The sequence below is a fragment of the Hippoglossus stenolepis genome, chromosome 20 (genome assembly GCF_022539355.2).
Source record: "Hippoglossus stenolepis isolate QCI-W04-F060 chromosome 20, HSTE1.2, whole genome shotgun sequence".
NCBI lineage: Eukaryota > Metazoa > Chordata > Actinopteri > Pleuronectiformes > Pleuronectidae > Hippoglossus > Hippoglossus stenolepis.
This window is the reverse complement of record NC_061502.1, coordinates 19,192,183-19,208,630: the sequence shown is the minus strand read 5'-3', so window position 1 is coordinate 19,208,630 and position 16,448 is coordinate 19,192,183. Positions and strand designations below refer to the sequence as shown.

At 42.6% G+C, this 16,448-nt stretch overlaps 1 protein-coding gene and 1 non-coding gene across 5 annotated transcripts; both read left to right on the top strand.

The window, feature by feature from the left end:
* Nucleotides 1-610: 610 nt before the first annotated feature.
* On the top strand, nucleotides 611-15,079 carry dnajc5ga (DnaJ (Hsp40) homolog, subfamily C, member 5 gamma a). 4 transcript variants are annotated; one of them, XR_004694278.2, is made up of 8 exons: nucleotides 611-996; nucleotides 7,455-7,582; nucleotides 8,167-8,380; nucleotides 8,530-8,686; nucleotides 9,577-9,755; nucleotides 10,447-10,490; nucleotides 10,805-10,851; nucleotides 11,015-15,079. XR_004694278.2 is itself a non-coding variant. In XM_035144081.2 (7 exons), the coding sequence occupies exons 2-5, from the start codon at nucleotides 7,464-7,466 to the stop codon at nucleotides 9,750-9,752; spliced, it is 666 nt and encodes a 221-aa protein (XP_034999972.1). In that variant the 5' UTR covers nucleotides 619-996; nucleotides 7,455-7,463; the 3' UTR covers nucleotides 9,753-9,755; nucleotides 10,447-10,490; nucleotides 11,015-15,079. The 4 variants fall into 4 exon arrangements, 2 of the variants coding, with proteins under 2 accessions (XP_034999972.1, XP_034999973.1); XM_035144081.2 differs by lacking the exon at nucleotides 10,805-10,851 and having other exon boundaries at nucleotides 619-996; XR_004694279.2 differs by lacking the exon at nucleotides 9,577-9,755 and having other exon boundaries at nucleotides 621-996.
* Nucleotides 15,080-16,371: 1,292 nt separating this feature from the next.
* Nucleotides 16,372-16,443, top strand: trnaa-ugc. Its single transcript has one exon. It is a non-coding gene; the product is annotated as a tRNA-Ala (tRNA).
* The last annotated feature ends 5 nt before the right edge of the window (nucleotides 16,444-16,448 follow it).

Here is a 16,448-nt window from a genome sequence, read left to right as displayed (position 1 = left end):
TAGGAGAATTAAATGTTTGGGTTTCAGCATTAGATTGGAAACAGGTCCAGCTTAAGATGTGAGTTGTGTAACATTACTTACTTATGCATTATTTTAAAGATGATAAAATATATTGACACAAATGTTAGGAAAACAAAAGGAATATAGATAAAACCATTAAATTACATTTCATAATAAAAATGTGGGCTTTTATATCAGCTCCTGTTTATCAGATTCATATTTGTCCTTACACTTCAGTATCGCATGTTACGTACAGATCCCTTTTTTTAAACTTGCTGCTGTAATACTGCAAATTTCGTATCTTAACTTTTCTTATCTTAAAAATAACTAAAGAATTAAATGCATAAATGAAATAGTTTACTGTAAATGCTGTAGTAAAGTGTGAATAAATCAAAATGATAAACTCTGAGGAGAAATGTGATGACAAACTTTTTTTTTTACAGCTGATGAGACGTTCACGGACCAGATTCAATAATAAAACCCTGCTCTTTATTCCCTGGATTTTCGTGTTGTGTAACATCCTGCAGAGAACCACATGTTTTCTGTTATAATTCCTGGACTTTACGGGTAAATGAAACCTTTAAAAAAAAAAAGGCTAATTTCACGTTTTCGTGTTTTGGAGAAAAATCCTCTGTAACCGCATCATCGGGCTTTTGTTCCCTAATCAGCTGCAACACAAACAATCAGGGAACTGGACGACGAACGTGAGACATAAATAAAAACATGTGATTTCAGGATCTGCTCTTTGGACCGAGAGGAGGATTTTTGGGGGAAACCTTGAAAGCACCGCGTCGTCAGTCGGTTCCTGGAAGGAGGAAGAAGAAGAAGAAGAGACCGGGCGGCCGCAGCAGCAGCAGCGGGCCACCACCTCTCCACACCCGGGCTAATTTCACCGCGTTCCCGAGCCTTTAACCGGGAGTTCAGCCCATCGGAACCGGATGCCTCTATGGTCCAGTTAACCTCCCGGCGAGACACACCGCGACCAGTTAGCACAAGGTGAGCTACTCCGACACTTCCAAATTAGCTAGCACACAGCTAAGCTAGCCGTCACGCTCGCCGGACTCCATTCGCAAATCCGCCAATTTAACGTGGACTCGCTTCTCGTCGTGCCGTCAATTTCCGACCTGTACCACGGGCGTGACGGTCCCGGGGAACCACAGCCTCCAGGCTCCGTTCGGACTCGAGTCCAAACGCCATGTTCGATGTTCACGGTGTAAATTCACAGGGCGGTGGCAGCGAAAATGTGAACGACTCTTAATGAGGATTCGCACCCTTTGTTCAATTGAATGTTGCATCGTTCGTGTATGAAACCAGCGCCGAATTGATCTGCGTGGCCGGGTTAGTGGTTTTGAAATGGTCGGGCAGAGTTTTGCGTGAGATTATCGCGAACAGACAGGCGTGATTAGTGAAATTGGCGAATTCGTGAATGGGGTTTCGCATTGTCTGTGTCTAGCCGGACGCTTCGTGTAACGGGCCACAAGTGCCGACTGACATGTTTACACACGAATGCATGAAGTTCTGCTGGAGGAGACCCCTCCAGGCAGCCACACAGGTAGGGGAGCTAGCAGTGAGCTAACGGCTAGCTGCAGCATCAGGACTGAAAAGGCGAAGAAGAGACAGAACTCATGGGGGTGCAGGTGCCGTGATAGTGCGTGAAGAACCGGGTTGTAAAACCGAAAGTAACCGCTTCTCCTGTGCAGGCAGATTAGCAAAGGATTAGAGCTCCAACAAGGACAAACAGGCGACAATCACGCGGCGTTCCGCCTCCACCGGAGCGGACAGACGTCCCAGAACATCAGCCTGTTTCCCCGCAGAGCAACATGTGAAACCCCCCCACCCCCGGGTCCAGGGTGTGATGCCCGAGGACTCATCAGCCCATGAGCACACGTTCAGATCTGCAGGACCAGTGGCGGAAACTGAGTTTTATGGCTCACACGTTAAAATCAGGTTCACGTGGGAGGTTGTGTTCATCCACTGACCTAATTATGGAAATCAAGTCTTTGTGTCTCCCAACATGTGCTCTTCCCCCCCCCCCCAAACAGATGTGGCCAATGAGATATTTCCGGTGATAAAAACATGACGGTTAACCACAAACCTCAGATTTCCTACCTCTTATGAGCAGAAGTGACATAAAACCTGCGTTGTAAGTCGGAGGCCCTGTTGGGCTGCGGTGGAGGAAGTATTCAGATCTTTAAAATAAGTCGTTTTACCCGCAGATTGATTATTTAAGATGTTTTTACGGGACGATCGGGTCCAGACTCTTTCCGGCCATTCGCAGGAGACGTTCTCAACAACAGAAAACCCCCCCGAGCGATCAGGTGAAGGGTGCTGCAGCGTTCAGGACCTGGAAATAGTCTGTGGCGTAAATCAAGTGTTTTTGTTTGTAGCGCTCCGATCTCCTCATCTTTCCAAGTTGACATCTTCTTCGCCATCTCCCCGGTAGATGGTCCAGTCTGATGGTCGCTCAGTGTCCTCGAACTCTCAGTCAGGCTCCCCCCTCGCTCCTCCTTATATGGTCACTTATGGTTTCAAAGAACAAGATGGCGCTGTGCAAAATAGCAAAGCTGGGGCTTCAAAACAGCAGCTCACCGACCAATGGCTGACGTCACAGTGGGTCGACCCTCCCACGCAGCAGCAGTTGTTCTTCGTGCCACAGTTTGATCCCCATGTAATGAAGGTCCAGTGTCGTATCGACCGCCTCCTGGGCCCTGCACGCCATTTAGAGCGACTTCCCTTTCTTTTGTAGCTGCAGGCACCGGCAGCGCTAAGTAACTGCAGCCTTTGTTGTCATGCATGTGATTTTTTTCTTTCAGTGTGTGGTTTAGTATTCAGAATAAACAGATGCTTCTTAACAGACGTGGACACGATGAAGAACTTTTACTGTTGGAAAGTGGAGCAGAAACACTCATAGATTCATAGAGATCTGAGTCTGTAGATGTTCTGCTAGTTTCCTGTTTGTTTGTTTGTTTGTTTGTTTGTTGGTGTCCAACTTTCTAACTAACTAACTAGTTTGGTACCCTGACTTTTCAGTTTAGTCTGAGCCAAAAGAACAAGTGTTCTGCGTCTGCATCAAACTGAACCATGGTTTGGTTCGTTCACGGTTTGAAAACCTTTTTGTTCAGACTTTTTAATCTTTCGCAGGAAGTTGAGACATCATTAAACAATAGAAGAAGAAGCAGAGTCGTGTCGTTTGACACATGAAGTTTGTTTGAAGTTCGGACTTTGAGGTGTGAAACTGGACATTAGACTGTTTTGCTTGTAACTATGATGTTTAGTGTGGTTCATTGTGTGGAACGTTTTTGCATGTCTGTGTTGTTGCAGATACAGTTACACACACCTTAGAAAGCCGATGTTATTTTTAACTATAAAGATCTATTTTAAGAGCAACACAACTGACGGATCTTAAGAGCTGTTGTTCTCGCTGAATGAGAAGTTTCACGGGAGTCGTTGCCCTCGATCCTCAAATCTTTTTCTTCACTTGTGGTTTTGAAAAAAATCTTTCTTGAGCTGGCACAGGACTGAGATGTTTGAAGAGTTTACTTTTGTTCTCTTTACTAATAATAGCTTTTTAAAAATAATCATGGATGCTGGTAATTAATCCAGTGTGTTTGTGTCATTTATTTTTATACCGGCTGAAATTGATTTAGAATTGTTTTATACGGGTTTACATTAATGGACACTCATAACATTTTTGTAATCTTCTTTGAAAGGGATTTGGTGAAATTGCTCAATCTGTTGTTTTATGAGTGTATTTGTTTTACAAATATCTTGTCTTTTAGTCAGTGCTGTGACTCATGTTTATTTTTGGCGTTGTTTATTTTTTCCAGTTTGGATCATGTGCGATCAAACAAGCTGCTCAGTGACTTTGAGCTTGATGTTCTGTAATATTGCATCATATAAAGCCACGAGTTGTATATCAATGATGATATAAACCAAATGATTTCATTAAGAATGCACCAGATATACCAACAATGTCTCAGTAGATGCCTTTTCACAGCAGGAACTTTCCAGCAGATCTAGGAACCTTTGCTGAACTCCTTGCGCTTCCACCACAGGGACCAGGGTCTAAATGTGTGTGTGCTGCTGTTGTGTTTTATATTTCATTATCATTCTATCGCTCCAGTTCATCTGATGAACGAGCACCATGTGTATAGATAGTTTAGTTTTTTAAGTCGACGCTGCAATGACTGCAGTTGGCTAATTAACCTAATAGAGCTGGCTCAGAGAGACTCGATCGATTGGGAGCTGCAGGGGGACGGTGGGATCAGAGCAGCGTCTCCGAGGTTTTACATTAATTCAAATGTGTAAGGGCCTGGTTTCACTTTCCCGGTGGAACTGGGACCATGCAGGATGCTCCAAGGATGCGTGAAGTATTAACATCTGCTTCTTGGCCTCAGCCGACACGCCATCTGCGCCTGCAGCGCTTCCATCGTTCAGGAAAAAAAGAAAAGGCCTTTTTCATTTGCCCTTTGCAGCGTTTATTCCAGTCACTAGCCTGACAGGCTTTCTCTCTGTTCTTTAAATGCTGTCATTTAGCTTAAATTATACTCCAGAGTTAACAGATGCTTGACTGAAGTGACACCGTCAGAGCTGCTGCTCAGGCTGCAGCTAATAATTATCAATTAATCTGCAGATTTAGTCTTTTAAATATATTAATCAATTGGCTTTTACACCATCAAAGTGTTATATTGGTGTTATTTAAATCTTTTTGTTTGAAAATGTTTCTTTCATTGGAAAAAACTCCTGATGTGACCCGAGTGACACGTGTACATTTGTGTAAAGAAGAAAATAGGTGCATAGTGTCAGTTTAAACCTTCAAGTACAATATGTTGCAATTACAAATGCATGTGTGAAGCTTTATTTTTATTTTCACAACAGGCTCTGATCTAATCGGATGAAGGACTGTCAAAGCAAAGCTGCTTTGGTGCAGTGAATTATGATTCAGGGGATTTTCTTTGTTGAAAGCAGAAAAATGCCCATGAAGCACAAGCGTTGAGTCAGTGAGGCTGATTATCACCTGTCCTGCTCTCACTTCCTCTGGAAGACGCCCTCTGGATGGGGGATCTAATTTTAGCACATTAGAAGTTTGGGTGTGAACAAAGTGAAGCGCTGTTTGTGTTTGACTGGGAAGAACAGAGCAGATATTGTTGGAGCGCTTGTGTTTGTGTGTCTGAAACACTTTGCTGTCACAGTGTGGGGGAGGTTTACACTTTGAGTTTAAGATTAAATATTGAGCCGATCGCTTGATTCAAACGAGCCATTTGAAGATGTCGCCTGAAGAAAAGCTCTTTGAAATTGTGTCATTTTCTCCTCCAACGGGATTCTTGATTTCTTTGGCAAGCTTTTAGTTCAAAACAAATGAGATGGACAAATAATTGGTTGAAATACATCCATGTTTAACGATAAACTTCCAACGTCGTTACTGAAAGTTAAAGGAACTAAGTGGTGGTATCAAGGAAGGTGTATTTTATCTTACAGGGCACGGCACTGATTCATTTTTAAATAATCAACGAATGAATCTGATGAAAGATATTCAGGAGGAAACCGCTCTCCCCCTCAGCCGCTCTTTTCTCTTAATAACTTCAATAACTAAGATGAGAGGCTTTGGTGAAATAACAGAACCGTATTCAGGTCCTGTATAAGCTGGGGTCACTGTGTTATTTGTAATAATTGCGAGTTTTTAATCCTTTGTAAATCTGTCTTGTGTGTAAATTATAAAACAGAAGAGCTTAATAAGAGCGTTTTGCTCTGGGTTCGCTGCAGTCGACCGCACAGCCCGTACAGTACGACTCTCCCCCCGTCTTCGCTCTCGCTCCAGCACCTTCTGTTTGTCACCCAGCGGCACGGATCTGTGGATACATGCTTAGCTGGTCGGGGCGTGCGAGTGTTTGGCCAGACTCTGACCGGGACGTTGGCCCTCTCTGACATGGACTTGGACGGGTAATCTGTGAGATCAGCAAAATGTAATCTTCTTTGGTCAACGACCCGCACAGCATTATTTGTGCGGCTGAATAAGAGCCTGTATGTGTGTGTTTGTTCAGTAAAGAGGAATCCTGCTGTTCATTGTAGATGTGAGACACTTTGTGGACATTAGCGAGTTCCCTGTGACACGTTACTGACAATTAGAGCACGACTGATGTGGAGTTTTGGCGGCTGCGGCCAATACCGATGTTAAGAAGTAAAAAATTCGCAATAGTGATATATATTGCAAATACAACCAAATATATTGAACTTGAATTAAGAAAAAAAGCATATATTTACGTAAAACGTGAACATAAATACACATCTTTTCTTGTTTATTCTGTGAAATGAAAGTTGAACATAATCTTCACACTAATCGTTGGTTAGAGCCCCAGTAATCTGAATGTGTGTAGACGACTGGAGGAGACGCTGCTGCTCACAGCTCAGCTCAGATGAAAGAACCACGTGGACTAGAATAAGGTGTGAGAGCAGACACACCAGGGAGGATCGGTTCCTCTCGAACACCGTGGAGAGTAAAGCTCTGCGCTGATTACAATCCTGCTTGTGATGCTGTTCAGTCGATACAGGCTCATTACGAACCCCCCCACCATTGCAGTACAATTGGTTTATATGGGAATTACCATCATAATCCTGGTCTTTGTTAACAGGAGGTGGGATTGACACAGTGGACGATCATGTGTCTTCACTTGAAGAACAGTTGGTCTAAATCAATATTTAAGTTTTACTGTATTCATTCATTTGAATTGTTGGGGGGGAAACGATGTAGGACCTAGACTACGTGTTTTTGTCCTGTTTATTGCATTGTTGAGTGGATATTCTTAAAGTGAAAGTACAATGTAGTTTAATTCTATTGCTTTATGTAAGGATGTGTTATGGGGCTTCAAGTAACTGTTGTATAATTAATAATCTTTTAATTGTTTGTTCTTTAAAATGTCAAACTATTACATACTCATTAAACAGCTCGTTTTGACCAATAAACAACAGTTGAAAATTAAAAAAATTTGTTGCTCGACTAAGCAAACAAGCAATAATGTTTTTCTTCTCTAGTGGATGATGTCAGCCCATTGACTGTAAACAAAGATGGACGACACATCTCCTCTTTCTTGTTTCACAAAAAGATGCTAAAATATCACAGGATGTGTGTTTGTAGTTCGGTCTGTGCCATCCACTAACATGGAGGAGGTGGGACTTTTTCCCTTAACTTCAGGAAACCGTCTTCACTTCAGTGCCGTTCTGAAAGCAGCTTACACTTCTGAAACCTTCACCTCTGCACTATATGACTCACAATCTATACAAAGCACTCCAGGCTTCTCCCTCAGCAAACAGCAGCAGTGGGAAGTTTCCACAAACGGATGTTATCGCTCTCTCAGCAGAGTGTTGATGCTGCTGTGCTCAACCCTGCTTCGTTACGTGGTCTTAAATAATGAGTCGTAATGATGTTTGATTCATTTTAAATTTTTCTTAATCGACAGAGGTGAGCCATGGCTGAACCAAACGCCTCCCGTCCCCAAAGGAAGATGTCCACAGCTGGGGAGAGTGTGTACAAGGTGCTAGGGCTGGAGAAAGGAGCGACTGCTGAGGACATCAAGAAAGCGTACAGGTGAGCGCGCAGCAATGTGAAGTATTACTCAACTTTTTAAGCCGTCTCAGTCGACTGGATTAGTTTGTGCAGAGTAGACGGGGTAATGGCACCGTAATTATTACATCAGGTATTTCCTTAATCCTTCACTTGAATAATCGTGTTCCTTGTCGTGTTGGAAAATGCGTCTCATAAATGGCCTTAAGTCGTATTCCTGCAGAGTAAGTTTCTCCCTGTGAAGAGAAACTGACAGGAAATGTTTTGCTTGCAAGAAAATAATGATTTTCCTCATTTAGAAATAATCTATTCTTGTTTGTTTGTTAATAAAAGCACGTATAATGTTTAATTATCAGAAATTCATCTATAAAATATTGTAAATAAGACCAAGTCATGATTTCAGCTTGAATTTTGTGGGTTTTCTGTTCATCTGAATTTGATCTGGTGGTAGAACCAGCAACCTTTCATTTAAATCCTCTCCCTGAGTAAACAGGACAAATGAGATGTTTAAATATTTGTTATTCATGAACAAGCTAAAGAAATAAATACCAGATTTGAACCCTTCAACACGACGTCTCATTATTTTGTTTCTCCTTCTGTTCTGTTAGAAAACTAGCGCTGAAGTACCATCCGGACAAGAACCCGGACAACCCGGAGGCGGCGGATAAGTTTAAGGAGATCAACAACGCCAACTCTATTTTAAATGATGAGACCAAGAGGAAGATTTACGACGAGTACGGCTCCATGGGCCTGTATGTGTCCGAGCAGTTTGGAGAGGAAAGCGTCAAATACTACTTCCTTATGTCCAAATGGTGGTTTAAGGTACGTGCGTATCGTCTCTGTGGGTTTCAAACGGCTCCTACAGATGATTGTGTCTTCTGATGGTTCCTGAGGAGGTACAGACGGTTGTATCTCCGCCTCCTGCCACGAGGCTGAACCTTGCTCCTCTCTGTGTGTGTTCACTCCTGCAGGGTCTGGTTCTGTGCTGTACACTGTTCACCTGCTGCTGCTGTTGCTGCTGCTGCTGTTTCTGCTGTGGGAAGTGTAAACCACCTGATGACGATGACAACTACCAGTACGTGGACCCTGAGGACCTGGAGGCCCAGATCAAAGCAGAGCAGGACGGAGGTGAGAGCTCGGGGGGGTGAGGTGGTAGTTTAACATCGTGTTGAGAGATGTTAAACTCTGGACTGCATCTTCTTTCTTTGTTATTGACTGTTCATCAGTGACTGTGCATTTGGGAGACGATAAAACATCCAACAAGACGACAACTTAACGATCCTCTGTTATCTGAGTAGATTTATCATGAATACAAACAGGCAGGAAATGAGCTCCTTGAACTGGCGAGCTGTTAACGCACCTTCCCCTCGGTCCATTAACCATAGTGCATCATGAAAGTTTTAGATTCTTTAACTATAGACTATATTTTGTGTAAAAAGAATCATTTACTTTGGTTTACCACACACGTGGGACTTTTTAACTTTTAACATCCTCCATCTCCTTTAAAACATGAAGTGTGAAGAGAACAAAGTTGTATTGTAATTTTTCAGCTGTACGAGCTCAGCAGATTAAATGTCTGATCACGGCTGTTATTCAATGGCTGAAATCGGAGAAACAAAACAGAAATCCAAAGATTTCTTCAGCTCAGACACAAAACCAAACATTAGTATTAGACTTAGGACCATTCATGACTTGAATTGTTGCCTCGCACTAATAACATGTGTCCAAGTGGTGGTTTGAGGTGTGAGCACATCTTCTCTGTGGATTTCAAAAGACTCCAACAGTCGAATTGTTGAATTCTAAGTGTTCTGTGAAATAAAAGTTTCCATATCCGCAATCAATCTTAAATGCTGATATATCAATTGTTGGGGATTCATTTGTTTTGTGTGTATTATTGTTGAAAATGTGTCTGAACGGTGCTGAAAGGCGAACCGACGTCAGCCCATGTTATTCTGTCTTATTTAATGTAACTTGCTCTCACACCGCAGGCTTCTTGTCTTCATGCTCCAACCCAACAGGTAACACAGTAATCATAGGCCAGCCCAAATCTAACCTGGCTCCAGAAAGCTCAGAAGGCCAGAGTCAGCCCATTCCCCTGCCGCTGGCCATGCCGCCAGCCGAGCCCAAGTCGCCAACCTCGGCCTGTCCAGCGGGGGCAGAAAACCCCGGAGAGACTTTACCAGAGTCGAAATGACTCGTAAGAGCCACGTCGTCCACGTTGTGTGTCGCCCTGTCTTCCATCGTGTGTTGTCTTGTGTGTCAGCTGTTGCCGGGCCGCACTGTTCAGCTTCCTCACGCATCCATAACAAACCGCCCATGTTGTCCAGTCACCACCGTCACGCATATTCACCGCAGCGGCCGCCATGTTGCTGAAGTCGTCTCGTACCTGCATGTGTCTTCACACTGTCCTGTTGTCACGTTGTGCCTGAAGAGCTCCGTCACAGAATGAGCATGGCTGAATTATGTGTTGTAACTTCCTGTTTGTCGTATTGTTGACACGTTTATATGGAATTCTTTTGTACTAACGACTTGTGTTTGATACTTGTGTGTTTTATCTGTTCAGTGAGAGGGGGAAACTAAAGGAAGCTACTGAGACAGAACACAGTGATATTTCAGATGCAGATATTTATTTATATTTAGATGTAAAAAAAACAAATTACAGGCAAAATAGATTTTTCCTTATTCAAATTTCAAATATTTGACTTCAAATCCCAGCCTGTTGCAAACGTTTTGGAAACGTCAACTTGTCTGCGTGAAACCTGTTTAATGGTTCGTCTCTTTGGGTCTAAAGATTTCTAGAGAGAGGAGATTAGAGCAGTTTTTGCTTTTCGTCTGTATTTTTATGAATGAAGTAGAGATGACACATTCGTTCTCGTCTCCTCCGGCAGGAAAGTGACGGTGTGGATGAGCCTCGACGAGCAGAAGCAGATGGGTATGAAACTGTCATTTCTGTATTTATCCAAACATCCATTCACTCTCACATTCACACCTTTACAATCAATTTAGCGTCCAATTCACCAAACCCCAGTCTGCATGTCCTCGGACTGGGAGGAAGCTGAAACAAACCCACACAGGGACAAACTCCACAATGATCTTTATTTCTGTACATGTACTGTAATTCAGCTTCCTCAAAAACAGCTTGAAGCTCTTTAGCCTGTGGAGAATTGTGCGATTCGTATTGACCCTGGTTTCAAAAATATTAATTCCAAAGTCTTATCACCTCACATTCTCCTCTTATTGATCCAGGAAGCATAATTCAGTATAGGAGAAACGCAAACATCATAAAGATGCGAGTAAGTAAAATACCCAAGTTCCTTATATATTTTAAACTTGTTGACAACAGACCCTAACGCTCTTCCAACTGAACCTGCCACGATTTAAATTCCGCCCGTTCCTGTGTTGCTGTTGATTCTGTTTCTCCGTTTCACTCTGATCTCCGCTTCTCTCGCCCTTCAGCCTTCCGAGCCCCCGTTACGACCCTGCCACATACGACTGCTGCCGGACATCCAGAAACCCAGAGATCCACCAGCCAGCCCCAGCCCTCGCCCCATAACCCAGCTCCTCCTCCTCCCACTGGACCACACCTGCCAAGTGGGCCCTCGAAGGCTCTCGGCCCACCTCCACTGAACTCGAACTGTGGAGGAGTATTCATGTAAATCAAACCACTAGCCGCGCTCAGTGAGAACTTCATGCCAACCTAGTAAAAAAATGAGGCATCTGGCCATTCTTTAATGAATCCCCCCCGCCACAGTCCAACCTGGGGTGGGTGTGTCCACTTGTCCTGGGCTATGAATATGGGAATATGAGGGGACAAAAAAAAAAAAACATGGTGGATCCTCTTATTTATCCACTATCCAGAGAAAGACTGGAATTGTCTCCATCTCCCATCGCTCCCAGTCTCCCTCTGTTCTGGACTATCAGGAGCGTATTTTTTACATTTCTTCTGCTTAAATTATTTTGCCCTTCAAAAAGAAAAGCCACGAAGGCGAGTGGTCAATTAACTCCTGTATGAAATTGTACAAATCATCTGAGACCAGCAGCGCAACGGAAACCACACATCTCCTCCTCTTCCTCTCGTCTCAAGGAACAATGGACTTCAGTTAAATGTTGCATCACTGCCCTCTAACGCTCGTTGTTTCATGGTTTGAAAAGATGTTTCAAAGGAGGCGTTGACAGTTGAGGGTGGAAGTCACGACTGCATTTCACACAAACACACAATCTGAAGATGTGACGCAGCAGAAGTGACTGCAGGTGCGACGTCCACGGATTATGTGTGTTGTTAAAAACGTCTGAGCCAAAACCTGGAGATGCAAGATGCCGAGGAGCGGAGTCGATTCTCACTTTCCCCTCCGTGCATGCATTTCTGTCCGGATGCATGCCCCCTAACTGTACAGCACTGGAATTACCCGACCACAGGTCATGGAAGAACTGCCGACTCAAACCTTACAAACTCTGGTTACACACTTCATCCTGTATACAAACACACACTTGTACCAGCCAACATGTCGTTGTGTGCCACCCTTGGCTTCAAGAAGTATAACCCCCCCCCCCAGCGTAATATTTATCTCTAGGTGGACGATAACCGATGCCATACCATGAAAAACAAAGCGTCAAAGATATAAATGGAAACGACTTTGAATTAATTCTGTTTTGTCAACACTACATTATTACTCTTCTTTTGTTGCAGACTAAGGCTACATCCACACAACTAGGTTTTCGTTTGTTGACACACTACATGTACGCCTGGCGTCCAGAATACTCCGGAGTTTGTTTTCTCAGATTCATCAGGCTCCTATCACATGAACCCCCCCCCGGCCACCAGTGTAGAACCCAACATGGAGAATCCATTACAAGTGTTACTGACCCTGTTGTGCAGTTAAATTCTGTATTTGACAACGATACAACTGTTTACATGTGGAGGAGACGAGAGTTTGTTCGAGCGACGCGAGTGGTCACATGACGCGTGATTTTAAAAACTGATACGGAGCCGCAACGCTCGCGTGAAACTCCACTTTCATTTGAAAACGTTGTAGCATGGATGTAGCCTTGTTTCGTAGACCAAAGCTAACAGCTCCATGTAGCCAGCCGACCCCTCACGAGTCGGGTGGAGGCTGATGCCATTTGCTCTGTAAGCCACAGTTCTGTTTGTCAAAGTTTTGTGTCATTTGCGTTTTAGGTGAAGCGAGTCTGATGCCACCTCATTATCTTTTCTGTCTTTTTGCCTCTTTTCTTCCGGAACAAAAGAAAACAATAGACTTTAAAGTGACTTGATTATCTATAACCTCAGGTCCACATTCACTGAGGATGCATTAGTCTCCTAATTTGATTGCACTGAGTTTAATTCACTTGGCTCTGGAACAGCTCTGAGCAAGCAATCGATCATATTGTAAATTTCAGGCCTCGCTCATTAAGTCCTGCACCTTGTCTTTAATTAATTAATTAATCTTAAATCAGCTCTAAATTCAGTTTCTGAAGGCACCCAAACTCTAACCAAATTAGCGTAATCCTGCTATCTAACGAATGCTGCTAGCTAACCAGCTGCTAGCTGTAGCATAACGTTTGGTGTACAGACGTCAGAGTGGAATCAGTCGTCTTCTCTTGAAGAAAGAAAAGAGGCACAAAACTGTCCCTCTAAAATTGGGCTTATTTGAAAAGGCTTTTTGAAAACATCTCGTCTGACGCACATCTTGCTGCCGTGCCATCGTTCAGGATTGTGTGACAAACATTGCTTAATTGTCCGTGTGGAGTTGTGTTGCTTCTAGGTCTTTTTTGTTTTATGAGTTTTAAAAGAAATGTTTTCCCTCTTACAGTGGCGGGTGAAACTTTAAGGTTAATCCTTCATTCTTTTTCTCCTCCCATGATAAATAAAGTCCACAGTGCGTCTGTCTAGTAAATGTGAAGCTCGTCTCTCGGCTGCTGAAACTCTTCACTCCCGCCCAGTGAACTGCAGTAAACTAACGTAGACTCACACGTAGGAGCAGCTTTGTTTCATGTCTTTGAATCACAACCTGCTCGTAAACCAGCTGAGATCTGTTTCTTGTCTTTGACATATCAGCTTGTATTTCTCTGTGGAACTGTCTGCAAACTTAAAGGTCATTATTTCATATGATTATTTTATTTTATATTTTTTACCATCAATAGCCAAAACCTGTTTTAATTACGAGAGCGTCTAGTTACATTTCAGGTCTTGAATTTTCTTCAAATCTTCTCAAATGAACTCACTTCAGTATAACAGCGATGAGGCGAAAGCAGACTGGTTATTTATTGTTTTTTAATTGTTGTAAATAACTCATGAAACAGCAAAATTAATGACAATAATTCCTTATTGTTAATAGACAGTTTGTATGAATTAATGTCTGTTATAACAGCGTACATGCATTTTTACTTTGTATTTATATTGCATAGAATTACCATGACTTAAATTTAATAATACTAACATTGACGTCTGCAGGAGGTCAACTTAATGATCAACTTTTTGGTTTCATCGTAGGTCATAATCCCGGCCTCCTCTATGTTGGTTGATGGGACATGCATCAAACTTCAAAAGAACACGTTAAATACATTTTTATCAAAGTTGGTTTCTCTAGTTTTTAGGTCGTTCTTATCACACAGATGTTTGTTCATGTTTCTGACAAGTTTGGAATTAATTAGTTATTTGATGATAAAAAACTGAGTGAAACGTCATGATTGACAGATGAGACTCGTGATTGGTCGAGCGCATGTATCGATGGGACCTAGCTGCCATGGCTCCAACCCCCGGTCACTGCTGTGATCGTGTCCGTGACATTTGGGCTTAACTTCTGGATTGTGGGAGCACAGACTTTAAGTTCCCGTGTGTATCTCCGACTATATAAAGATGCACAACACGTCTCCTCTTCCTCTTGAACAAAAACAAAGCTGAAATATCTCACATGCTGGTGCCATCTTTTTGCACTGTGGTGTGGGGCCAGGGTATCGAACTACCACTTATACACTCACTCGACCAATTGCAAGTCAGTGTCAGCCGTCAATCTTGACATTTTACCATGTTTGTACATCATCAAATGACAAATTAAAACCAAACTTTATTAGAAACTAACACTTAAACAATCATCAGTGTGATGAGGTCTACGTACAATGGCAGAAACCATCTCTTGGAAACATTTGTTTGTGCGTGTCCCATCTGCTAACATGGAGGACGCGGGGGTTTGTAACCTATACTGCAGCCAGCCAGCAGGGGGCGTCACGTCGTCCATTTTAAAGTCATCAACACATCGTGGAGCGAACGTTCTTCCTTCGACTTCCTCGCTCTCTGCTGGGAAGTTGTTCAGTGGTACAATCTTCTAAAAGAAGTTTTTTTCTTTTCTTCAGTGTCAAGAAACTATTAAATTGAAAAAATGAGTCGACCAGCACGAGGAAGACGTTTTATCATTTTAGGTGACGTTTTAATTTTTTATGTTTTTCTTTTGGCTGTGGACGATCTGTAAATGAGTTATTAATGAAATTCAACCAAATAAAAAACAACGGGGATTTTATAACTTCCTTTGTCTTGTATTTGTACTTGATTGTGAAAACTGTGATAATCAAACGTGGACGTGCAGCAAAGACGAGGACAGAAGAGCTGGACAAAGATAAACAAACATAAATATGACTTGTAAAAAAAAGATATAGTTCAGTAAATGGTGAACATGTTTGCAGACATGTTAACATATGGAAAAAATACACAGCGAGCTACAACAAATAGACTTAACGATGTCTATATTCAAGTGTAGAGAGTGCTGCAATAAATATGACATAATAAAAGTTTCCTTGTGTAGATACAGGAGCCGGTTATGATTCATATGTTCCACCTGCCTGTAATTATATTTGAGTCTTTGGGGACGTAAACGTATAGAAAATATATCGCACACTTTGAGTTTTAAACTAAATACACTTCGTTGGTTGTTGGATATTTTACACCAGTGACTTGGTAAATGAGCAGCTTCAGGAGCTCCAGTGTTTTCTCTGGGCGAGAGGGTTCACAATCTAGAATCCCTGTTATGCCGCAGTCCATTTCTTTTAGATTCAAATAACCTTTGACCTTTAAGATCTTATCAGTTCATCTTTGAGTCTAAATGAACATTAGTGCCACAGTTGAAGAGGTTCTCTGGAATCGTTCTTAAGATGACGAGTTCAGAGGGAATAAAGAGTTTTGTGAGCTCGGTTCTTCTTTGAGTTCAAGTGAGGGTTTGTACCAAAATTGAAGAAATTCCTTCGAGGCGTTTTTGAGATATCGTGTTCACAGGAATGGGACGGACGGCCTGAAAACATCGTTCCTCCAGCCGCTGACCAACCGATCAATACCTCATGTCACTGACGACACCCTGAAGTCAGACTGCTCGTGAATAGATGAATAACTCTGTGTTTGTATGTTTAGCTCTCACAACAGCGGCCCTCTGCCCCCGAGCCTATAAATAGTGATGTAATCCCGTTAGTGGCTTAGTCTACTTAGCCGACTCCATTTTGTTGATTGGTAAATACGTCTTGTGCTGAACGGACAGACTCCACCGCTGTCTCCTGCACTCATCAGGAAGCTGTCAGAGGTCAGAGGTCAGAGGTCAGAGGGACTCCAGGGTTACACCAGTGTTTACTGTATATACACGTCTGATTCATTTCTAATTCATCTTAGTTTATTGTTTTTCCTTTTGACAACAGTGGGATGTTGTTTCATGATTTTTATTTATCTTTGCACAAAAGGATTTAATCTGAATATTTAAAAGGAAAAACAAGTCTTAACCATTACACACTGGTATATAATAGGTTAAATACACATTTCCCCGCCCTACTGCCCACATGGGGATGTAGCTCAGTGGTAGAGCGCATGCTTTGCATGTATGAGGCCCCGGGTTCAATCCCCGGCATCTCCACTCTT